The sequence below is a fragment of the Accipiter gentilis genome, chromosome 7 (assembly GCF_929443795.1).
Source record: "Accipiter gentilis chromosome 7, bAccGen1.1, whole genome shotgun sequence".
NCBI classification, from domain to species: Eukaryota; Metazoa; Chordata; class Aves; order Accipitriformes; family Accipitridae; genus Astur; species Astur gentilis.
Window position 1 is genome coordinate 4864344 of NC_064886.1, and position 25701 is coordinate 4890044.

Consider the following 25701-nt stretch of genomic DNA (forward strand, 5'->3'; position numbering starts at 1 on the left):
CCGCCACCGTGACAAAAGCCTCTCCGCAGACATTTCCAATGGGTTACAATAGACACTGCTGTTTCCCAACAGGCAGAGGTATTCAGATCCTGCAATGCCAGTGACTGTACACAAGCATCTGGAGTCATCAGCAATGTTTCTGTTTTACACTAGGCAAAAACAAGCAGCTGAATACTTGGTCCCGTTCGACAATGAGCTCTCAAAGGTGGCCTGGGCCAACTGATGGGTTTCTAGCCAAGGCACAGGCCTGCAGCAGAAGGTGCTATTTCTGGCTTTCCCACAGAGTTCCTTCTGACCTTGGCCAATCTGCCTGCTTCACTTCTTTTGTGCTTTCCCTTCCTTTCTGTTACATGAGGTACAATCAAACCTTCCTTCTCAGAAGAGGACAGGGAAGTTCTCTCCTTTTAAAGTGCTTTGAAATCACATGGAAACCACTGAACACATAGTAAGTACTTCTATGCCAGGAAGCTTCATGTTGTATTCAGTGTTTGGTGAATCACTTTTTGGGGCCGTGCTGGCTGGAGCAGCGGTCCTTCCCTTCCAATCCCAGATGTTTCCATCCTGGCAGTGCTCTCTGTCAGGCTGCTACAGGTACTTGTGTGACAAGCAGGCTCAAGAGGTGCTGATCCAACCCAACTTTTGTCCTTTTCTTACCAGGTTACGCACACTTTAACCCTTTACAGCCAGGTTGCCTGCTGCATCCAGTCCACAATGGAGCCACAAAAAAAGAGATGTACCAGGATGACAGAGGGGTAATGAGGAAAAGAGGTCAATTAAGCAGCACTACCACTGAACATGAAACCGTAAAACCATAAGCCTTAGCACTTGTGTGTGATTCACGCTTTAACAATATGATTTACCCCTAAACTTAGTCAGATTAAAAAAAAATGCAGCCAGATTGTAAAAAATAAAACAAACAAACAAAAAACCCAAACCTGTGTGTGTCAGTTCTGACCGACCCCACCAGCTAAGATGTCTGCCTTATAGCATTATGCTTATTTTGTCTGCACAGACACTCAGTTACTACATTCCTTATGCTCTCCAGTTGCTCTCTGTGAAGGCAAGGCTAACTGGAGTAAGCAAGAATTTTTAATAAGGGCTATTGAATCAGGCCTTCTGTTTGTAATAGGTCTTCCTAAGAGATTTTATGGGACAAATTCCATTCAGTCAGAAACTGCAGAGCTACACATGCATCCAGAGGCACAGTCTGTCCAAAAGAGTTTGCAGAGTGCTGCCAACCTGGACAATTAATTTCTTTCAGCTCATTTCATGAGACTAACTAATGCTTCCATGCCATCTTGCACAGAAAGCACCTCCTCCTGTCCATAACGATCCAGGAACTGCAGGCTGGGCAGTAGTCTCTGCGGAAACAACTCTCAGACCTTCCCAGCTCGCTCTCCTGTTATGTAACAAGATAAATTTGCACTTCTCATTACACCCAGCCAAGTTCTAGCAAACAATTTGAGTTTCTCATCCACAGAAGGACAATGGGGAATCTGGGAGAAATGCAAAAACTTTCACATTAATGGTAAAGATCAAAGTCTTTTCCACAACTGACTTCTAAGCATAATTTTTTCTCTTTCATCTCTAGCTTTCTCCAGGATGAGGGAAGATTTATGCCTGGCAGTTTCACAGAGTCAAGTTTAATAGGATGCAAGGTGGCAGCTGTCAAAGGCAGACTCAATTGCTCTTTCTGCTGTTTGGGAATAGGTTTGCTCTTGCCACACTTTTAGAGATTAAACCTGACATTACTTCCTAGGACTTGATTTTAAAGCAACTACCCAAACTGTAAGTAAGCTAATAGCTCTGCAACTACATCCTCACAGCGTCTACATGTAAAAGTCTGTAGGTATATACACATACATTTACCACAACACATACACACACCCACAAACACTTCACAGGAGAATATATATGCTATTTTTAGGAACAAGGGATGTTAAGCATCCTCCCAAAACTCAGCATGAACCAGTTTCAGCTGTGAGCTGGTACCTTTCTGCTGTTTACTTTATACAGGCTCCAGAATGAACAATGTCTGCTTTTTCTCTCTCCTGTCTGTCAACTGCTCGCTCTTGTTTGTTTGTTCTACTTTTTCACCTGTGGAAAAATTCAAAGCGTATGGAGAGTTTTCTTAAAGAAGAAAAATAAAAGGAAGCTAACATATAGCACAGCATGCTGTGCAAAGGGAGTTGTATAGCTGCACAGCTGTATAGCTCTGGAAGGACTCTGCAAGAAGCCGTCGAACCCACCCTCCTTCTCTGGCCACAGCCAAGTATGTTCAGAGCTTCCCGGGCAAAAGTTCACCTAACCTCCTATGAAAGAACTAATACGCTTTATTACCTAATCTTACTAAATAAGGTACTGGGGGGAGTAAGCAAAATTAACTTTCTAATCTAAGTATTCTTTCCTAGCCAAATTAACATGGATTGCTTAAAATGGAAAAAGTTGACCATTGCCCTCCTTGTAACAGGGCATATGTCATATTCCCATAACTTCCCCTTTCTTGTTTCTAGGCAAACCAAAATAATTATTCCAATTTTCCTCAAAACCAGTTTTTCTAAACCATTTTCTGCTTCCTTCATAAACTGTGATGCCCGAGAATGAAGATAGTACAGTCTGAGGCCTCATCCACCATGAACAGAGTATTAGAGCAACTTGTGCTTAAAGCTTAAAAAACTGTAAGCATCAAATGTTACTGAACACTATGCAACTCCAGCAAAAGCAGTTGTTTTTACTCCTTTGTTGCCTTTGTCTGAATCATGAAAATAACTGTGTGGCTCACCTGTAAAAAGCCTTCTGTAAGCAATGATGTAGGAGTCAGAAACAAGTATGTTTTGCTCCTAACCTAGAAACAATTTGAATAGAAGAAAAAAACATCAGGGCTGCAACAACAGGATCAGATGTTGAGTTTATGAAACTGAGCCGAGTATAACCAAAAATCAAGACAGAGACAGTCACTACAAAGGAGCCAGTGTGGAGCGATAGAAAGAAATATCTGACTGCACTGTTGCATCCCCCTGCTGACATGTTCAAGGAGAGGCTTCCCCTCCCCCTTCAATCTGACAGCATGAGCTATTGCTAAGTAAATGCCAGCCACAGCCTCCAAGGACTAACAAGGAAGTCTGCAGAAGCAAAACAACCATATGTGATACTTGAACTGGTTCAGACTGGTTCAGAGAGTTTGCTCTACTAACTCAAAGTGCCTTCTCAGATGAGCTTTCTGTGTGGGCTGTAATAAAAGGATAGAGGCCTCAGGAGGGCAATCTGGGTCCTATTGTTTACTGGGGGAGAAGCACTGCAGCTACACTTTTCTAGCATTAAGAGATTAGCACTAAATACTCTAGGCAATCACTGACTTAAGAAATTTCACACACTGAGTCCTCTCTAACAGCAACACTTCTTTGTCCTTTTTGTCACAAACTGCCCAGTGCCTTTCCACAATTCTCTCAGCAGTTTTGATAGGCCCAACTGCCCATAAACATTTGTGTTTGCACTGGCCCATCGTGGCTGTTGTAAAGGACTCAGCCTGGATCATGGCCTTTAGCTCTTTCCACTGCTGGAGCATTCTGAAATCGGTATTGGGATCACAGACACTGCTTTTACCTGCTATCCAATGGGTGTGTCTCCTAGCAAGATGCCATAAAACTGTGGCAATATTGTTAGGAATAAGATACAGCTGTCTAAAGATGTTTCAGTCCCCACTTGCACTGTTGTTTGTTGGGTTTTTTTGTTTGTTTGTTTGTTTTTCTACAGATGCAGGCTGCTATTGACAAAAAAACAGAGCGTGCATTTTTAAGGGTGGAGGAAGGGAAGCTATTTTGAAAGATACTCTGATCTACTCGGAGAACACATAGGTCTTTGAGTCACGAACAGGAGCCTAAATTCTTCTACTGATTTGTTGTTTGACCTTAGGCAAGCTTCTGCCTCAGTTTCCCATGTTAATACTTCTTCTGTCACAGAGGCGGAAAGGATTAATGTCTGCAAAGTGCTTCAAAAGCTTAAGACATGCAATATGTATGTCATGAAATGGTATTCAAGGGGAAGGAATCATGAAGAGAGATATGCAGGGAAGGTCTTAAGATGTTCTCAAGTTTTACATGTGGAGTGCTGACTCACATGAAAAGTACAAATAAGCATTAATGCAGGAATTAAAATAGGAGAATGTGTTGTGTTGTTTGTTTGGGGTTTTTAAGAGTACCTTTGTAGCTTGCTTGTTTCTTGATTCAGCGTTGTGCACAGCAGTAACTAGCAAAGCTAAGCAGTCAGATAAACCAACATTCATTCTTGTTAGAAAATGCCAATCTAAAAATAATAATTTATTTGCACATGAGAAACACGAAAAAGGCAGCACCAAAACATCTGGAGATTTGAGTCAAAGGGCATAAAGATTTCTGTTCTGGTATCTGTTCAAATTAAATTCCAGTGAATTGGATGGGATTATTAAATATCCTTCTACCAGTCTTTCACTCACAATGGAAGCTGATTTCATAGTCAAACAGAAGTGATAGCCCAAAACTCTGCTGTTTAAACTTCAATAATCAATTGAATATTATCAAAGTAAGAGTTAAGATTCCATTGTGGAAAGCATGAGGTTACAGAGTTGCACTTAAATATGCAAAACTTCCAACTCCTGTGGAAAATACACCACACCTAGATAGCACAACCTCTCATTATAAGCAAGCAACCCATATCCCATGCCAACAGAAAGGCCGTAAGGTTATAAACTTGTACACATAAAAAAAAAACCACCCAGACGTATCTTCTTATCTAGAAGATTTTGGGACTAGGATTGGAGTCATCAACAGAAGAGCAGGGCAGAGACCCATTTTATAATGCATCTCTTTGTAATTCAACATGTGAGCAGAGAAGCAGAGACCAAACCTTTCAGTAGAGCTACTAGTGTTTCCTCATAAAAGCGCAGGATTCATGGACATTTACAATGCAGAGCTTTCACCTCTGGATTTTATTTTCTTAGCTGACCTGAAAGCAGATAAAACCATTGGCACATCGGTACTGTGAAAGACCTCTCTCCCCACAGGTGTTTGCCTGAAGGCTGTGGGAGGAGTTGTTTATTTTGGGAAGCTGCCCTTTCTTTCCTGCGTAGAAAGGCAAATACTCTTTATTTTCTCTTTGGCTTGCACACATGCCATAGGCATGCAGAGATAGCCTTTTTAACGACTCTTATATATGCATGTGGACTTTTTTACATCTACTTAGAGAAGCAAAGACTCTGTTCCTTAAGTATGTTTACAGTATAGGGCAAACCTCTGTTGTTATTTTGGTCTTCAGTTTGCCATTCTTTTAAAAAGTTAAGGCTTAAACTGGTAAGACCACAAGGAAGCAAAAAGACCAGGAAGGAACAAAGGCTTACTGAAGTTTCACCTCATACTTCACTTATTTCTTTAGAATATAACGGTGTTGAGTTAGAACACAGTGCATTTGACTAATGACCTAGCACCTGAGGTAGGCAGGCCAGAAGCACTGCAAAAATATATTTATATATCCTGCCTCATTTTTATTTTCACTGCCTTCCAGGTATTCATTTAGGACAATACCGAATTTCACATAGATATGTCATTACTCCATCCACTTATGCTAAAAGAAAGTAAGAAATCTCATCACACAGCGCCAAAGAAAGGATTTCCTAATCAAAATAAGGCCATCCTGATACACAATGTTGCAACCTGCCCACCACACCATGGGTCTTCCTATGGAGCTGCAGAGATGCGCAAAGGCAGTAACTATCTCTGAAAAGAGGAAGATTTCAAGATATGAGAAATACAGGCTGTCTCTCTGTGCACTCATGGTCTCTACTCTCCATCTCCAGGAAATGAATGCATGCAGCCTGCAGAGTTTAATTCTCTTTTGGTTTATTACTATTTAAAAATCAGTTTTTGTATCCCCTTCTACAGAGGCTTCACCTTCCAACAGAACATACAAAAAGTACACACAATAGAAAAAAAAAAAAAAAAGATAGGTAGGTAAGTTGCTTTATACAAACAGGTCCCTAAGAACCCAAAAAGGCTAAAACAGGCTCGGTTTCAATAGAAGCAGGCCCATAAATAGGCAAGAGACTTCATTCAAGTAGGGAAAGAGTCATCCATCCTCACCTAAGATCCTTTCTTGCTCACACTGAAGACAATGGGAGGATTCCCAACAACTTCAGTAGAAGCAGGATTGGGATTCATCAGAGCCAATGGCAAACTTTTCTGCTCCTTCCCTTCCAAGGCACTGTCTCTTCCATATGGCGTGCAGCCAGGGAAAAATACCAATTTTCCTGGCTCATCCCACACTTGCGTTTCAGTTGTTCACTCTACAGGACATCTGAGAACAGCCTTTTATTTTCTGTCTTACACTGTGTATTTGCACTAATTGCAGCAAACTTTCAGATTACAACAGTACTGAAGAGAAATTCTGAGCCCAAGACCAAGGCTTGGTTGATTCCTTAAGAGCCAGCAGTTAGTCTGACAACTTTGCAGAGGGCATGTAAAAATTGCCTGGAGAAGGCACCAGTTTGTGGACACAGCAGTCAAAAAGCTATTAGCAAGCATGAGACTGATTTATTATAAAAGCACTTACCCAAGCTCACTATGTGACTGCAGGAAACTCAAGAGCATTTATGGCTGCCAGTGGCTGTATAAAGTGACCCCATGGTCCACATGGAACCCAGGAACTGGGAGGGAGTCACTGGCACATCAGTGAGACACCAGTTACCTCCTTCCTTCAGCACATCTCAGATCAGAGCACTTCCAGGTCTCCAAAATTGCAGTACAAGTAGAGAGGCCACTCAGGAAAAGCTTTGTTCACATAAACCCTGAGAGCAGATCAATAGTGCCATACAGTCTTTAAATTAATTTAAATATTTCACCTTTCAGGAAAAATGTGGCCAAATGTTTCTTTAACTTTGCATTACACCTGAAGTCAGTGAGGCCAAACGTTTGTAGCAGAGTTCAGCAGCACAATTCTGCAGCACAACTTGGCATGTCAATCAAATCTTGAAACATTCTCACCCAAGGGTTATCATCATCTTATTTTATAGATGGGAACAAAACACAGGAAGAGACTAGAGATGACACAAGGTATTAATTCTTTACAAACAAGCAGTCATTATCCACTACCACAGAGCAAACACCTGTGGTTTTTTCACTAACATGCTTTAACCATTCCAGCCATCACCACAAGCCCTTACAGCCAGTGTTCCTGCTCCTGTTCTGCACCACTCTGCAGTTACGCCACATAACTACTTTTAAGTTGTTTTTTTTCTTTTTAGCCAAATGGTTCTCTGGTTTGTTTTATAGACAACACAGTTATATGCAGAGCTGTACACATCCGAGTAGGTACCATACTGGCATAGGAATGTGTGGAGGGTGAAGGTGCCACAGAAGTAGGCAGTACGACATTATGCCAATGTTGCTGCTCCTGCCTCTGTAACAGTAAATGTGGTCTCAGGCTGCAGCCCAAGAGCACTGCCTCCCTCCTGGTCCCAGGCTCAGCGCTCCAAAACACAGAGCCTTCTTACAGGGACAGGGAGCAGCAGGTTGGGCTGAAAGCCAAATTTGTTCCCAAAGTCTCATTCACAACAGCTGAAGGATCTTGTTTTTAGAAGGACATTCAGGATATAAAAATGGGACTCTCTCAGGAGACATGGGAATCTTCCAGAATCTGTTTTCCCTTTTAAGTTTTCCTATTGGCTTTTTTCCCCTCTTTGCTCATTTGTTTTGTCTCTTGGGGTGGAACTGAGAGCATAAGCTCAGAGATTCACTGTGAGCTAATGTTCTGTTCAATTAAAACTCAGGTACTGTGCCCAGGCAAAAGGTGAATGGTACAAAGCTGGCTTAATTTACATTAAAATATTCATAATGCTGTTAAGGTATATTCATAATGCTGAAAAAGCCAACACATTCCGTGGTTTTGTTTGGCACTTGCTCTCAGAGTTTCTGCCACGCTGAACAATTGAAAATGTCTGATTATTTTTGTGGGTGATAAAGAAAAGCCTTTCCTGTTTCATTATGTAAAATTTTGGTAAGTGTTTTTTTACTTTGTCCATTTATCTCTCATGAAACCCAAAGAGAGCTCTTGCTCTCCGTTCAATCTTCCAACACTGAAGTCTGGAGTTCCTTTGAAGTTTACTTTGGCATCTACTTCCTCAAGCAAGCACCTTAAAAAAAAATTAAAGCTGAAAGTGGTACCCCACTCCAGACTCAAGACATAAGTTCAGATATTGATTTCTAGGAACAAAGATTTAGTGAAAAAACAAGACACTAAAGTTACAACAGAGCCTACAAAATCTAGGTTAGCTTTCATACTATCAATTCAATTAGTTGAGTTAGATAGACATTCAGTTACACAGCTCTTCTATTCAAGTCATTCCTTACTGCTGACAGCAGTTGAGGGAGGAACAATAATTTCAGGGAATACGTGGGAAATAACAAATATTCCCTAAGTCACTGGCACTCAAACAGGTCTAAAATTGTGACTGGGCATTTGCAATTATTCAAAAGATTGGTAGGAAGACCAACTCCACACCATCTTATAGTCCTAGGCTTTAAAAAAACAAACAAAACAATCATCCCCCCCCCCCCCCCCCCCCGACATATAATACTTTGCCCTACTACAGTTAAGGCACTGGATTGAGAGAAGGAAAAATCTGTGTTCAATTTCTGGTTCTGCTATCAATTTCCCACGTCATCATGGGCAAATCACTTAAGATTGAGAGCTCACACGCACCACATTACCATACATCAGGTGAGCCACACTAGTAAGTCTGTTTGCACACATCTAACACATTGCAAGTGCAAGGTAATGTCACTCAATTTAACTTAGTATGGAATAAATTCAAATTAAATTGCTTTACCTTGACTTTGTTGTGGATTAACAGTACAAAAAGATAAATTCAGGCAACAAAAGACGCCTGATAAGTCTGTGCCCCTACATTCAACACAACACTTAAGCATGCATGCAAGTGGTTTTTAGTCCTTCATCTTTATTTCACTCATTCACCTATAAGCATCTATTCCTTTCTTGTCTATCTTTAATGTTTAGATTATAAATGGTTGAAGATGTTTCCATCATACACAAGGGTCTGAGCCTCAGTTGAGAGGTTTAGGGACTCCTATAATACAAAGAAAGACTACAACTCTGATTATCTAAATTTGTATGAACTGAAGTTCCCTTCTTGGCAGAAAAATGCACAAACATTGGACTGTAGTCCCACCAAAGATGATGATAAGGAAAGGAGGGCTGGCCCACAATGAGAACTATCATCTATACACTGATATGCCAATTAAAAATGTAACAGAAACAAGTGAGGTTGCAGCTCAGAGCATGTTAAGTACTTCCCTTTGAGCCCTGAACTTAGAAGACTGAGTTTTCTGTTTGGGTTTGTCTTCTGTTCCAATAGAAGGAGACATTTCCCAAAGTACAGAATATAAAGAATTTGCACGTACATTAAATTACTATCCACAACGGAACTATATGCCCCCAAAGAAGCAAAAAGCTCTGAAAACACACCAGTGTTAAACATACGCCCAACCTCCTGCTGGCACTAGTCTGCACCAGTCTCTTGTGTTGGTGCAAATCTCTCCCATTTACACTAGGATGATTTAGAACTGTCATTTCAGGATTGTTAGCTTCCTGCCCAATTTGTTTCCCTGTCCACTAGACTGAGAAGTAAGTAGCTTTCATTCAATGTATTCATGACAACTTAGTAAGCATTTTCTTTGACAAGCAAAATGCACAGTTAGTATTTTAGAAGGCTTCCTTTTTAGTTCAAGGCTTTTCATTTGTTTCATCAGGTCAAATTCTGTAGAGTTCAAAATTAAATTCTGATACACATGGCCAAAATTCAACCCACTAGTAACACTAAAGTCAGTGGAGCTAAATGTAGGATGAAAATATCCTATATTCTGGACTTGGCTTTTGGGAGTTGAATTTTATGACTAGTGCACCCTCTTCGAGTGCATATAGGAACATCAGGGACACAAACCTTCTATCTTTCAGAATACAGCCTCAAATCAACAGAAATTTTCCTGGTGGTTTAAATACAAGCTATTAATAAATCAGAGTGACTGCAGTTGCATTTGCTAATCCCAATGAATTGTTATGCTGACTGGAAAGCCTGCTCTATCTTGATTTGCTTGGCAGTTTACAAGGTTGTTTCAGTATGGTCTACATTTGCAAGGTATTTTAAAATGTTTTGTTACCTTTCCAAAATGTCCTGTTTCTACTTGTCAACTAAGCTTACCAGTACCAGCAATAGCAATTCCATGAAGCTTCTAGTTTGAAGGTGGGCTTGCTTGTTTGTTTGTTTTCCCCTTTTAAATGAGACTCATACCTATTCCAGGGATTCTGGGGGAAGATGAATGGAGAAGAACATGTCCTTCAGTCTCCCAACACAGATTAATAGCAAAACATCAAGTCCACTGCAACATGCTCTCAATTTAGAAAGTGCTGGTGCTATAAAGAGAAAGCCATTGATTATTCATCCTTGGTTTATAACACTCCAGAGTAAGTACAAAAAAAGTAGCTTCTTACAAAAGAGAAGCTGGGGCTTCTAAGTCTGTAGAATTTAGAATGTCATTCCAAAATCCATATACTTACAAAAGGCTCTAGAATTCTAACATAAAAACAAAACAGGAATGTGTCTTATTTCAGTTATGCGTTAGCTGCAGGGTTTGGATTAGGAGCACCAGGGCAACACAAGTTGTGGCACAACAGCAGTTTGTGGCTACGTTCACATTTAATACAGACACATCTCCTGCAGAGGATGTTGGTCCTGGTCTGAGGTGATCTATCCTGCTCCAGCACTGTATTAATGATGGAAACAGCTATTGTTTTATAGAATGCAAGTTTGGTGTGGGACTTGGGCTCTTCAGAGTGGCCTTTCTAGAAACATTCAGTACATGTAGCAACTTAGTTTACCAAATCACTGTGTAAACCTTTGCTCATTAACCCTCACAGCAATTGTGATGTAGAGAAAACTCTTCACAGATGGGAAATTAAGGAATAAATTCAGGGAGCTGTCCTATGTGACCTTGAGCATCAACAGCAGAACCATAATTATAACTCAGAGTATTCCTAACTCCTAACCCTGTGTTAAACAACATTTATACCTGGATTTGGTACATAAGATCTTGACAAGTTACATGGGAGAAAAGGGAGGGTCAAGACAGGACACTATTTCTGCACAGATTAAAATGGAACCTCCAACAGCCTAGAGCCCAGCTTCTTTGCATTTTGTAATCAATTCTTTTTCAGAGATATGATGTTTGCAATTCCCATCTCTTATAGTAGAAACCCTTCTTCTTTGCAAAAGAAAGGAGTAAGACTGGCTTTTGCAAACCTGACCAGAGGCAGATCAGGAGAGCATGACTGTAGCCAAAAAGCCCAGCTCACTAAGAATACAGCACAGTGTAGAGTGGGATTAATGTCTTATTTACTGGTTCTCATTTGCGCACCTTTTGGACAGGTGGCTAAATTGCTCAAAAACCAGACAAAACGAGGGGATGCAAAGTAACATACTAACTTCTTTAATAGAGTCCAATCCAATTAAATCAAAATCACTCTGTGAACCCCTGGGTTTATTCACACTAAACAAGTCAGTGGTACATAGTGTTAACCCGATAGCTGATCGTGTTTATACCCTAGGTCCCCACATGAAAAATGAGCACCAGTCAACCAGACTGCAATGGTATTTTTCCTTCCTTTTTTTTTTTCTTTTTTTTTTTTTTTTTCATAAAACTATTTCTTTCATAGACTTAAAACAATCAACTAGCCAAGTTATTAATTATGGTACATCTAAAAAAAGAAAAATTAATACTAACCCTAATGTGACTGCTGCTTTAAGAGTGCTCTGTGTATCGCCTTAGACTGGCTTTTCAGTAGCAATTCACTACAACAGGTCCTAAAATAATAATAATAAAGAATTAAAAACCTGACAGCAAGTTCAATGGTTAAAAGTAACAAAAACAACCTGTTCTGAATGGTGATTTTTCTCAGCAGTTCAGTCCTGCTGCAGCACTCACAGCCTCACAAATGGCAGAAGGGGTTCAAATTCTCTCACCTTCTTTAAATTTTTCTGTTTTTATAAGGACAACTGCATTGTAACCTGCTAGGTACCACGGGGCATTTTACTTACTGTTATATTCAATAATGGGTCAATAATGGGTCTGGTTTTAAAACTTACTGTTTTTCTGGGGCAGGTTAGGGAAGGTGGGGAATAGAGAGAGAACAAAAGCAGAGCTCCCTGTAGCTGTAGCTCCCCAGGTGCCTCGGTCACTACGACTGTCTAATTCTCAGATCAGTGCTGGCAACTTTTGTTTATTTTAGAAGATCATAACGAAACACCAGCAGCAGCCTCTAAAGCTCCATTTGGTGTTTTAGGTCATGTCTCCTATTCAAGGTCACCATCTTCTGTAATTTATCAGCTAAGAAGCATTTTCTCCCTCTCCCCAGTGAAGGTTTAAAGGTGGGGGTAGGGCATGAGACAAAGAGGGAAGCTAAAATGAATAAAAAATTCTCAGCTATAGAACCAAATTTCATTATTTCCTCTTTCATTCACAGCATCTTATCATTATCGCCAGACTGCTGCTTTGCTTTGTTAAGATCAAACTGATCTCATTTCCCCTCTGGCCCCATTGGTTGCTGGTCGACCTCTGGATCCACTAGGGATGATGCAAATGCTGACTGGACGATCTGAAACCCAAATGACTCCAGGAGAGACATGTTCTGTTGGGGTGAAAAGGGGGATCCTAGAGCAGGACCGAGGTCCCCCAATGGGCCACCAAGGGCCCTGACGTGAACTTTCTGTATGTGTTTGTTCAGATAAGACTTTGATCTGAAAAAGCTGCCACATTCAGGGCAAGGGTACTTCTTCTCTCCTTCCGTCTCCATTTTGTTTTTGCTGACTGCCATGTCACACGAGAAGGACCCATTGGTGCTCTGTTTCTCAGGAGTCTTGAGGTCACTGGTGTCAGAGAGGTCTCCGTATGAATCAGAACTCTCAATCGGGTCCGAATGTGAACATTTCTGGCCTTCTACGGGAAAAAGAAAAGAGAAGTTTTCAGAATCTTATCTCCCCCAAGAAGTATTTAACATGCACTAAAATAGATTATATTGGTTACCACTTGATTTCATTAATGCCTGTCATGACAGAATGATACACATTTAACATCGCAATCCCTCATATTCTAAAGCCCTTGACCATAGGTCCTCTTTGCAAACCACTGGGCTGCTATTAGAGCAACATCCAGGTTTTTATTATGGATTTGTCATGATACTGATGCACCCATAATGGGTCTCTGGTTCATATAATACTTTTTTGAATCCCAAAGATGTCTCACAACGTTTACACCTCATGCCCTACAAAAAGATGGACATAATGATGAGTTTTTAACTGTACAATTCGCACCCATACTTCTGAAATATTGTTGATACTTGGGGAGAGCCTAGAAACCGAATAAAGTACAACAGGCTGCAGTAACATGTGAAGAAACCCGGAAATACTCAGCAAAACGGCAGTGAGCTACTGCAGTTTAAGAAGTGCAATTCCATTTAGTCTTGAGGAACTCTTTTTTTACAAGTTAAGTGCAATGTTGTTAAAAGTGAACTTCATAATCTGAAATTGCTCCATCTTTAAATATTGTAGTGTGAAACAGGAGAGAAGTTACGGACGCTATTTTGAGTCATTTGGATACATATCCTGGCAAAGCCATTGGTATGTTTGGAGTGTTCCCCATTCTCCTCTGGCAGTGTGCCAAGAAAGTTTGTCCACACTTTTTGCTCAGCTCATATGAATGAGCGTGGGAAACCCAGACATACTGCCTAAACAAGTCTCTGAATACAAATAAGCTGTATCTACTATTAACTCTAAAAGACCAAAGAACCACTTGGCACAATCCAAAAGACAGATTTGCTCTGGACTCGGCATTACAAACCAAACAGGATATGCATGAAATCAATACACCACTGAGCTGGAGTAAATCTCTTGTTAAGTCAGCACACCACCCAAAACCAAAGTGCTTCTGTAGTAACTCTATCAGGACTTCAACAGAAAAATATTACACAACTTAGCTTTCCACTGGCACAGACTTTGTTTAACCCAGCCTGCTGTGTTCTCCTGGGCAAGAAAAAAACCATAACTTTTTGGGACAACCATGGTTTTGAAGAAATTGCTGGTGTTTCAGCTTCACCAGGAATACTGACAGCTCAAACCAGGAAGCAAAAAGCAAGCTATTCTACATAGATTAGCAACAGGTTTACAATTCAGAAGTTAAATACTCTTTAGCTACTCTTACAAAAATATCTTTTTTCTTTTTTTTTCCCCAGAAGTTAAATGCAGGTTAAAAACCCAAAAGAAGTGGCAGTAGTATTATCACCCTCTACACTCTACCTCTCCTCCCCAACAACAGCATTAAAAAATGTAAGTTTAACTACAGATAGTTGCATGGCTCCTCATCAACCTGAGGATGAATATTGCTTTCACCGCTCAAGAATCTTTATGAACTGCATTCTGCAGCTCCCATTTGACTGACGCGATATTCAAGTATAGTGGGACTAAGGAATTGCCAAGGATCTGCACCCCTCAGGCAAAATTAAAATACTGACTGCTCCTAGGAAGATGGTCAAGATGAACTAACATGGCTTTTTCAACCTCTAAAATCAAAGAAGCTGCCAAAAATTCATGTACCCTTACGTGTCCATCTCCTTCCCCCAGACTTGTTAAATCAGCTATTCCAAGGACAGATATTACATACTATGTGATGCTACGTAATTTCTCTGCATCTCCCTAAGCTTCTCTCCAGTATTTCTCCCTGTCCTTCCTCCCTCCCCTTTCTCATGCCCAGCCCAACATCCCACAACACAAAGTTCTGCACAGAGCAGAAAGATGCAGAGCAGCGAGTCGCTTGCCTTTGATGCCATAGGTCCTGACGCAGTGGAACGCTGCTCCCCCATTCGGGATGGACTCCTGGTGCCTGGAGACCTGGGGAAGGGGAACACCGTGGTGGGTTTTAACATGGACCTTTAAGTAGGAGGCAGAGGAGAAACCTAAACAAGATAAAAGGAGATGAGATCCTGCCACCAGCAAAGACACACATCTGCCTTCCCCGTTCTTTCAATCTTTCTCTTGTTCCTAATCCCTATTACAAAGTTGCCATTATACTAGCTTGATTTCTGGTTACCTACAACATATGCTCAAGTAGGATTCCTAGACATAATCAGGCAATGAGTGTAAAGCATACCTTTCATTAGACTTCATTTGCTTTGTGGAAGTCATGATGAAAGAACAGCCTCCTTGAGAAACAAATCCTATGTAAGCAAACCTAGCAGATGACATGAAACCTTCTGGAAAAAAAGGCAGAAGAGACATGATACAAAAAGGCACCCATGTCTCTTCACCATTTTTGTGCTGGTTTATTTTAATTAAAAATGCCTTCATCATCTGATCATATTTTGGAAGATAGTTCAAATTAGTTTATTTTATGCTGTTAAGATTTGAAGGAATGCTGTTTAGTATTTAGTGTGCTTTCCCCTTAGGTTTCTAGCATTTACAGTGACTCCTAGAAGGCAGAAAGCTAAAACTACTGAGTTTTTAAGGTATACAATTTTGTTCTATAGTAATTTTTGAAAAACATTTCCTCCATTCAGCTCATCCTGAGTTTTAAAAAACATACTGAAACTCATATTTTGTCTGCACTTAAAAAAAAAAAGTTAAAAATGAAATTTCAGTATCTCTATTAGCTCTGATCTGTAAGCCCAAACCACTGAAATTAAAACCATGTATTTCAAACAACTGATAAAACAGTTTTTACATTTGTGCATGTGCTTTTAAAAATTGTTTTTGAAGTCTCACAAATATGGCCTTTTCCTTTAATGCAGTAAATTATCTCACATATACTTTGGAATGTTTTTAAATTCAATTTTAATAAGACTTGCAATTAGTACTAGTACATTTGGACCACACATGAGGTACAACGAGGATAGAGTTTTTAAAGACTTCCTACACAGGTAAGCCTATGAACAACCATCTTAATTTTCTGTTATATTTTGAACAGAATATTATGGCACTTTCATGTTAGAAACATTTTCCTTTAACACCTGAGAACACAACACAAGTTTCACCATCATGGACACAGAGTTCCAGGTTCCCTTTCTGGATAGAGAAAACCCAGGACCTAGATTATTTTTTTTTAACCAATACAGCATTTACAGCACAAGTCCTTGCAAGAGAACTTTCATACCAATGCTTCACTTCAAATATGAATAGATGTACTACTGTAAAGCCATTTTTATAGTGATATAACTGCACTTACATTTGATGATATATAATAATATATTAGGAAGGATGCAAAATCAATACTGGCATACATCTTTGGGGTGGATTTTCTGACAGCAGCTGTTAGTTTCAGGTGCTGAATTTAATAACGAATGTGGCTTTACACTAGAATTCCCTGTGCCTACCCAACAAAATATCCCTCTACCCAGACTTTTCTTAGAAGCCTGGATCAAAGAGTATTCAAGGGTTATTAAGATCTATATATACAGGACCTGCAGAGCAAGACAAAACTCCACAGCAACATGCTGAAAGTGAAAAAGGGCAGGCTGCTGAGGATGAACAAGAGAGAGTTACTGTAGACTCCTGAGTTGAAGATAAAAGTACAGAAAAGTAGATACATCACAGCTGATGAAACCAAGAACATATGACCCTCAAACCACAATGGAGCAGAATCACCTAGGCCAAGTCATCCAGGGAATTAATGCAATGATATTATCCTCCAATATAATGCAAGACCTACCCTCAGATGCAAAATGCTGTACTGAATATCTCACTGGGTCACAAGAAAATATATTTTTCTAAATACCAAAAATTCACTGTAGACATGGAAAGAACAAGTGTTTGACTGGTAGAGAAAAGGACAAAATGTATACGTACAATGGTGATACTTCCACCTACAAGGTACTTCCCTTATTTCATACATGTGTCTAATAACCACATGCATGCTGAGATGAGCCTCTTTATGTAGCAATGCATTAAAAACTCAATACCAACCATTAAAAAGCATTACACATAGGTATTCAGTGTTTTTCTATCCTACAACTGACACAGGAAAATCTGAAGTTGTAATCTCTGCTATACAATACTTTTTCTGAACTCCGCAGTTCTATTTGTAGTGTACATTGTTTTATATAATGAAAACTGCCTGCAAAGGGTTAGCTCCCCTTTATGCACTTGGCAGATGAACATGTGAGTCATCAACTTCCATCAAAGCAGTAAGAATGCCAACAGCTTCATAGGAAACTGTTTGAAGTGAGATTTTTTTGTTGGTTGTTTTTATCCTAATCTTTTTCTGAAGTACTTAGCACCGGCCTTTTTTTTTTTTTTCCCACCAGACCTTAATTATGAATGCCTGTCCTAGGAAGATGGGGGATTCATAGACAATAATCCTTTACTTTTAAAAATGTCTTTAAAAACAAAGTCAGGCTAATGCAGAGGATAAAGTGGCAGTATTTTTCAAAGAAGGAATGTATTTATTGCTTTACCCATATACATCTCTCAGCTTTGCAGAGCAGATTATTTCTTCATACCAGAGGAACCAGCATCAAAAACATGCATAGAGAGGAAACGATCTGCTTTATAGAAATGGAACCTATCCCTTGATCTTTTAGATAACATCTATAAGGAGATGGACTATAGAAATAATTGCAGGATGCTCCTTTTTCAAAAATTCTAATTTGGATTTAGCTGAAACATCCGGAGAATGTGTCTTGCTTTAATCAACTCTGTATCCACCATGAAATATACAAGAATTCATCTTATTGTAAAAAAAATTCTATCTAACTCATGATTGGAATATTTACCCTTCTCCTAACTCATCTGATTCCTGTGAAACAAAAATGCATATGTGTCTGAAACAGAAAATGAATCTTCTGAGTTGCACATGTTATTACAAGGTACCAGTTCTAGACTTGCCAAAGATATTAACCTCTTAAGTTCTTTGAAAAAGTCCACACAACTTAATAAAGTTCCTGAGGATGGTAACAGAAGATTATGTAACAACAAAGCAGGAGCAGGTCTCTTTTATTTAAACTGATTAAAGAGAATTTGTCTTTAAAAGTGAGGATTGAGGATCAGTTTTCATAAGTACATTTTAGATGAATTGTTAAAAAAAAAAAAAAACCAAACAAAAAAACCACAGAAAATATCAGACACCACCCCCCCCCCAATCGCACAGCTTCCCTGATTTTACAAAATTTAATTGCTTCCATAACTGTTCTAAGCATAAAGACCCTACGTAAGAAACTAACCTGGAAAAAACATCAAACTACAGATGGTAATTTTTGGACCTTATACTGCCATTTTGTGAAATAAATAAAAAAATAAAATCAGCAAATGGGTAGATGCATGACATGGCAAACCAGTGGCTACTGCTTTCACTCAGGTGCCGAGTTCCCCATCTCCTAAATCCATTAAACCTTTAAAAGAACATGAGACACTTGATTAAGTTCCACAGAAAAAGCCCTCAGTCTGATGGGATAAATTGAGGGATTCTAAGCTCTGTCTTTAACACTAGGATATGTTCAGCTGCGTAAGAGTCACCTTTTTATCCATTTTTTTTTTTGTGGGCCAACATCCAAAATTCTCTCTACAAGCAGGTTGAACATTCTTGCTTGACAATTACTATATCCAGAGCCTGACAATTACTATATCCAGCACCAGCTAAGTTCCAATTAAAAAAATACATGAGGACGTTAGCTGAGGGAAGAATAAAACAAAATCCCATTGCACAAGCACCATAGCCACGGCACAATTGCAGTCAGGGGGGTGGCGCGTAGCTTCTGACTACACTAATGCCTATTGAATAGATGTTTTTAATCCAGAAATTTTCCACTATACTTCATCTTGCCAGACTCTACAATCTAGAAGATACCTATTTAAAACAATGAGCATTATAATTTGATTCTAGAACACTTTGGATTAAAAATTCTGCTGTCATGGATCATAAATCTGTAATAAAAATTCACAGCATAGAACAATGAGTTCTTAACACAGTTGTTTGAAAAATCTAGTCTGTAACTTCCCTTTCCTATGAATTTTAACACTGGGTAGCTATTTAAGAATAATTCACCAGATTAATTACGTTTTCTAAGTGCTGATGTAAACTGAAATTCACAGCAGATTAAATTCTGACAACACATCTGAAATACACAAACTGTAAGAAGAAAGTAGTTGCTTAAAGTTTGCTGCATCACAGGTTCCCTATCCTTCTACAGAGGAGTATATATTTTATTTATATTTTCACTGTACATTTAAACCTGTAAAATGTGAATAAACCATTTAGTCATTTCATTGTTTGAATGCCAGATGTCTTTGTCATGCTGGCTGAATTTCGAAAGAGCTGCACTGACATCCAGTGGTAATTAAGTTGAATCACATGCTTACAAATCTTGGAAACAAGACAATTCCTCCCAACCCATACGAGTTTCTCTTTGGCACCATGTTTAACTGAAGGAGAGCAGGATAGCACCTGGATCTTGGATAGCGTCTTCCATGTTACCACAAAAAGAATGAGGGCAAGCTTAAGCAGTTTTTCAGAAGATAGGCTTTCAGCTGAAAAGGCGGCCAAGCTTCATTTTGTACTATCTACCTGGAGCTTCAGAATCTGAAGATTTTCAACCCACGTGCCTTTTCCACTCAAACTGTTAACATCACTTTCAGGACCTAACAGACTGTTCAACCACTGGAAATACCTCCCTTGCAATTTAATGTCTCTCATTATGCATCAACTCCTAGTTATCCAAAAGCTCCCTGTACAGTCCTCACATTAAATACAGAACTGCTTTATTCTCTCAAATGATTTCACTTCCCTTAAATTGGAAAAGGGAACACTCAGCATAAAAAAAAGGCTCATCAGAAAAAAAGAAAAAAAAGATCCCAAAACACAGCAGCAACGTCTTCCTGCACTTCTAGGTATGTATGCCTGTGTGAACCAACAATATATTTTGAAGTTGTGTATTAATAATTCAGAAAAACCCCAAAAGACACCAATAATCCCAAATTATTTTTCCAGCTTGCCTTACACCAAACGAAGTCTAAATTTACAACTCTCTCCAATTGAAGAGTACCACAAACAGATGGAAAAGCTTCAAAAGCTTTTAGTCACATGGTTTAGTTTTAGGTAGTCCTGCAAGGAGCAGGGAGTTGGTCTCAATGATCTTTACCAGTCCCTTCCAACTGAAGATATTCTATGATTCTATGAAAAGCTGTATTTGTAAATAGTTAATAAATAAATGAATAAATAAAGGTAAAGCACATTTCTAGCACTCTTTACAAAATTTGTGTTAGAAATGTACCTTAATACAAAGCAATTTCTTGTGTTAAGAGGGAGAAGCAGCTTGACTCTACTGCTGCACCAGGAGGTTAAGCAAGAGTGGTAACTTAATGTAGATTTTTTTATGTACAGTGTATAATTTTCAACTTGGTGTGTATTTCAAAGATTCTTCTTCCAAACTGATCACAAGGACTCAAGGCTAACCAGGTATAGGGAAAAAAAAGGGGTATGGTGAATAGTAGCAAGGCAACGTATCATGGTTATTTTATAGGGATTTGGCTATTTAGCAAATAAAATTCTTAAAACTGTCTAGAAACAATTTGCTTCAGGTTTAAACTGAGTTTCTTCAGGAACTATCAGCCATGTAAAAAGGCCAGACCTATAGCTCCAACAGTTTCAGGGTTAAGTATTCAATAATACATACATACACGGTATAACCTCCTCCTGTTGCAGACAGTCACATAGCCTTACAACTTCCCTCAAGTGTTGTCCCGTCATACTGAAATAAAAAAAAATAGTTTCTTCATTACCTCGGTTACAGATAGTGCAGAAATTGCTTGGTCCTTCACTATGTTTCTTCAAATGATCTGCCATATATGCTGCTCGCAAATACTTCCCACACACCTGGCATGGAACTTTGTCTTCATGACATGCTAGGTGTGAGCGCAGTCGGTCACGAGTGGCAAAGGAAGCATTACAAGTCTGCAGGTATAATGAGAACCATGTGACTCATCAACTGCTAAAAGCACTGATATTGTCGAATATATTTAGTATTCTTTAGAGTAAATACCTTAGATCCTGTGCAAACACACAAATGACATGATGCACAAGCCATTTTCCCACAAATAAAAAATTCACATCACCAACACACTGTACAAGATCTGATGTTACTACTTGAAAGAATTAAGAAAGCAAGAAAACAGCTCTAATGTACTACAGACAGTAAAACTTAAATCAAGGTAGAGTTGTAAGGCCTTAGCTCCTCTGAGGATGGAGATACTAAAACTTCAAGTAATATTTAACAAAAGAAATAGCACAAACCACTTTGTTCCATTTACAGCAAGTTCTGCCATTTCACTGAGCAATCAATCACTTTAGACCACTCAAAATGTCCTCTCTTGTCATCTTCCTAAATTTTACTCTTTGATCTGATCAATCTAACTTCAGTAGGCAGAATCCCTTTGGAGCACGAAGACATACAAACAAAGCATCAGAGAACTGGCTGGGATGAGAGTATGACGAAAGACAGTAAAAGAGCCATCCTGGTATCCACAGTAGCAGTGCAGACAAATTGTGGAAGTGAAGCCTCAGAACTGAGCAGGTATCAAACACTGTAATCTGTTTATAACTTACCCCTGATCAAGGTATCATATTCCACTTACTGCCATGAAACAAGCTTGATTTGGCATAAGATAATATTGATTCTACTTGCCCACTTCCCAGACATAATACATATGATGAGCGAAGGCTCCCTCCCATTTTTATAATCATAGCAATTGGCAGGCATGCAGACTATGTATATAGCCTATTACAACAGCCTGCCAGTTCTGAAAGGCTTGCTCTGTCTCTAACATGTGAAGGAAAATAAATCACCAGCAATACGCTGTACAAGTTATTAAAGATATAGTCTGAAACCACAGCTCACAATTGTGAGAAGAAAAACAAAAGCAAACATACGTTAGAATGACCAGACCAAGCGGGCAACAGTGACATTCAAGAATGTACAGTGTTTCGTTTATACCACCTTTATATAAAATAACGCAGTTTTAAGATGTGTAACCAGAACCCCCAAGAGATAATATGAGGCTATTAGGTGACTTGGGAACTGGATATATTCTGTCTTTTCAAGTATCAGTGTGTAATTAAACAACTGTTTCAATAGTGATAGACTTGTTAAAGTAGCAATCCTAGTAAAATTCCAAAATTATAACTTCAAAAAAGTGAAATTGGTAATGCAGAAGAGGATAAACCATATAATATTATATAATATAGTTAATCAAGAGCTTAATTGAAAAAACATTGAAGGCAGCTGAAAAGTGCCTATCAATTTCAACAGGCTTTACACCCATTCGATCCTATGAGTTGCTCGAGTATGGTAAACTCCCATAGAGCTGAGGCTACTCTGCAGCAAGCGTAAGACTTAGCACCCCAGAGGATCAGGACTTAATGAACTTAAAAAGACAACAGCAAAATTATCTGGATTTCTGCGATACACAGTTTAACTAAGCTCACCAAAGATTCATAAATTAAAAGTAGTGAAGATGAAGAGGCAAATTCTTGAACACGAAAGATTTCTCTTCATTTGAAATCTCAATACACAGCACTGAGCAAAACAGGTGCAGCTTTCACTTACTAAAATGTTCTTAGAGGTAAACACTCATTTAAGGCAGGATTCCAGCACTGATACTAACCAATCTGTTGGATATCAGCTAAAGATATATAACTAGACAATCAAGGATGACAGCCAAGAGATCATCATCAGTAAGTCTAAAAATCTTGAGCCACAGTAAGCGTCCAAACAAAAGCATTGGGAGTGCATTAGTTGATAAAGCAGACCAGAGACAAATCACATAAATACAGGGATGCCAGAAGTAAAACCATATCTGTCCCATATTGAACTTATCCAGTTGAAAGCTTAGGGAAAGGCAATATAATCATTTCTGTGTTTGATTTCTCACTCTTGCTGCTGAGTTGTGCAAAGTTAACCTTTGGGTAAGCTATATAGTAAATATATCTGCAAAGAAGCTTAAAAAAAAATAAAAAATTAAGTCCAGTGGAGAAAGCAAGAACCAGTTTAGCTGAATCATAACAATGGGAGACAGGACTAGGTTTAAAGAAAACCCCAAAGTTAATATTCAAATAGTTAATATTTATAAAAGGTATAGAGCAAAAAAAAAAAAAAAGTTTTATTTTACAAAAGATGTGAAGTGCTAAATGAGTGCTAAGTATTTATCATTAATTGTTAATCATAGAAGAAAACTCTCCAGTGCTTTCCTATCAAACATTGCACAGGTATATAAATAGATCAAAAAGAATATATATAAAGTTTAAAAAAAACATTGTTTAAGAAATACCTCTTGAAGTTTCAACTTTTCTATGGATGTGGATGTCTCTGAGCTTATTCCATGGTGGCTGCCATTTTCCTGCTAATAGGCAGGAAGTAAGAGAAATTAGGACAGGAAGAAACTCATTCTGCATTGAAATCAATGGGAAAAGCACTGGACTTGGGACGCCAATTTTAGGTTTACTTAAATAAATAGATCTTTTTTTTTTGTCAAAAGTTGTGCTTTAATTTAACCTGCATTTTTCTCTTTTTTTAAATTTAAATTGACAGAAGAACAACCTGTCTCTTGTCTCTGAGAAGGAGCAAACTTCTGTTTTTTCCCCTTGTTCGTTTGTGTCCACAAATTTTCAGATCACCATTTTCTCCCAAACTGCAGTCTAACTTTCGTACCATTCACACTCAAAAGCTGACAACCCAGCTTTACCCCTTCCCATATGACAAGTCAGCAAACTGAGCTATCCCGTTATGGCCAGAAAACTGATTTACCCCTTCTCCTACATCCAGAACTAAACTGTCAGATTTAAAAAATAAATAAGTAAATAAATAAATAAAAAATCACCAGTGCAACAATCCAAGGCAGAAGATCCAGAGTGCCATTTGGTGTCTTGCCTGGGCACCAAAGCAACTTCTTGGATCTGATTTCTCAGCTGCCCTGGCTCTGTGGAAGCCTTCCCTATTCTGAGTCTATTTTAACAGTAATGAAAAAGCTGGAATCAGGTCTTTGTCTGGCATCAGGTGCTATAGGTGTTGGAAATTGGGATAGTTTTTCAAAGATCTGTGAAGCACAGCCATTATTTTAGGGGGATGAGTGCAGGACTGCATGCTGAGCACTGAAAACTAGCTGTTGGAGTGATGTTCAGCTTAAAATTGTCCTGCTTCTCATAGTTTCATTTTATTTATTCTGAAGCTGGGTTGACACCTTCATGCTTTTGTTTTGGTAGTCCGAAATATACCACGATGCCACATCAACAAAACATTAGATATCCACTGGTTTGCAAAGATACATGAGGGCTCAGGTAAACAGCCAGTGGATTTTGTTTAAATCGTAACAGAGCACAACTTCCAAGAATGCCATTACAATAGAGGATTCTGGAAAGCTTTTCTGTTTACTGACAGAGTACTTCTCTTTGCAGTAAACATAAACAAAGCATGACAATAAGAGGAATTTTCAATGGGAACTCAACAGATTCAAAAAGGACGCTCAATGCTGTTCAGGCTACTCTCATGGAGAGCTAATTTGCCAAACAAAATCAATGGAAAATGGGGAAATAACATGCCAGTATTAAGCTATTTTCCTTCTTAGTGGCCAGATTCTGTGTTTAGATACACATCATGGAACAGAAGTGTGACTGGTTATGAGATAATCACAAGGAGAACTTGATCGGTTTATACATCAGCTTTCAGATTACAAACAAATTTTCAGCATGATAGCACCCCTTCCGTGGTTTGTACCATGTATATCAGGTCTGTGCACATTTAAGAAGACTCTCTTAATCTGACAGGATATTATGAAGCATTTTTTGCAAAGACACAAATTTTCTACACCTTAAGATTCATGAAAAATTAACTTTGAGGGGTTAAGCAGTCAAAAATCAAGGACAAACCAAGCCTGAATGACAACCTCAACTCTGCCCTGATGCTTGTAACCTCTAGCCTATACCTTTTAACTGAAATGAACAGTGCAAACAGTATTACGGCACTTTAGACAACACACAATGAGAAACACTGTTCTTAGAAATTGCTATCACAAAATACACGTGTGCAAGGAGATGGAGTTGAGCTTGGCTGTACAATCTTAGCTTCTGTATTTCTTTACTTTCTAGCTCTTAGTGTATTCTCTGATTCACACTTACGGAGTTTATATTTAATACTCTTAAATCAATCAGAAAACTAAACAAAAGTTATCAGGCATCAGCTGGCAAAGGACAATTCATGTCTATCAACGTTATACATAAATGGTGTTCGTTCAATAACCTTGATATCAACTGGCAAACGAATGAGGAGTTTCTGTTTATGTTGGGACCTAAACATTCATTCTCGTACTTGCACACAAATACATGCCTATGGAAAAAATCCGTAGTCATCTTCAGTTCATCCACCCAGACCCCTCGCTATCCCCAAATTGTGAAGTCTTTTTATGAGTGGAATTTTGCAATTTATATAAATCTATAATCCCTAAATCATCTTAAGAAGCTTAAGCCAATCTAAGGCTTTATATACAATATGCAGTTAAATCAATGTGAAGGCTCTATGGCCCGATTTTCAAAGGTGCTGGGCTTCCACAGATCATATGGAGGTCAACAGAAACCT

The 25701-nt window shown here is 38.9% G+C and overlaps 1 protein-coding gene across 11 annotated transcripts in view; it reads right to left on the reverse strand.

Moving 5' to 3' along the window:
• PATZ1 (POZ/BTB and AT hook containing zinc finger 1) overlaps window positions 1–25701 on the reverse strand; it is a 31874-nt gene that overhangs the window by 1165 nt on the left and 5008 nt on the right. The window contains exons 3-9 of one of the 11 annotated variants that reach the window (XM_049804713.1): window positions 23402–23473; window positions 20858–21029; window positions 14908–15045; window positions 11823–13034; window positions 10334–10455; window positions 2783–2845; window positions 1654–2097 (exon numbers count right to left, since the gene is read on the reverse strand). In XM_049804713.1, coding sequence (XP_049660670.1) covers window positions 12616–13034; window positions 14908–15045; window positions 20858–21029; window positions 23402–23473 — 801 coding nt within the window. In that variant the 3' untranslated portion in view covers window positions 1654–2097; window positions 2783–2845; window positions 10334–10455; window positions 11823–12615. Of the gene's footprint in view, window positions 1–1653; window positions 2098–2782; window positions 2846–4285; window positions 4303–4393; window positions 8159–10333; window positions 10456–11822; window positions 13035–14907; window positions 15046–20857; window positions 21030–23401; window positions 23474–25701 lie in introns of those variants that run through there. The other 10 variants (XM_049804711.1, XM_049804718.1, XM_049804714.1 and 7 more) reach the window with 10 other exon arrangements.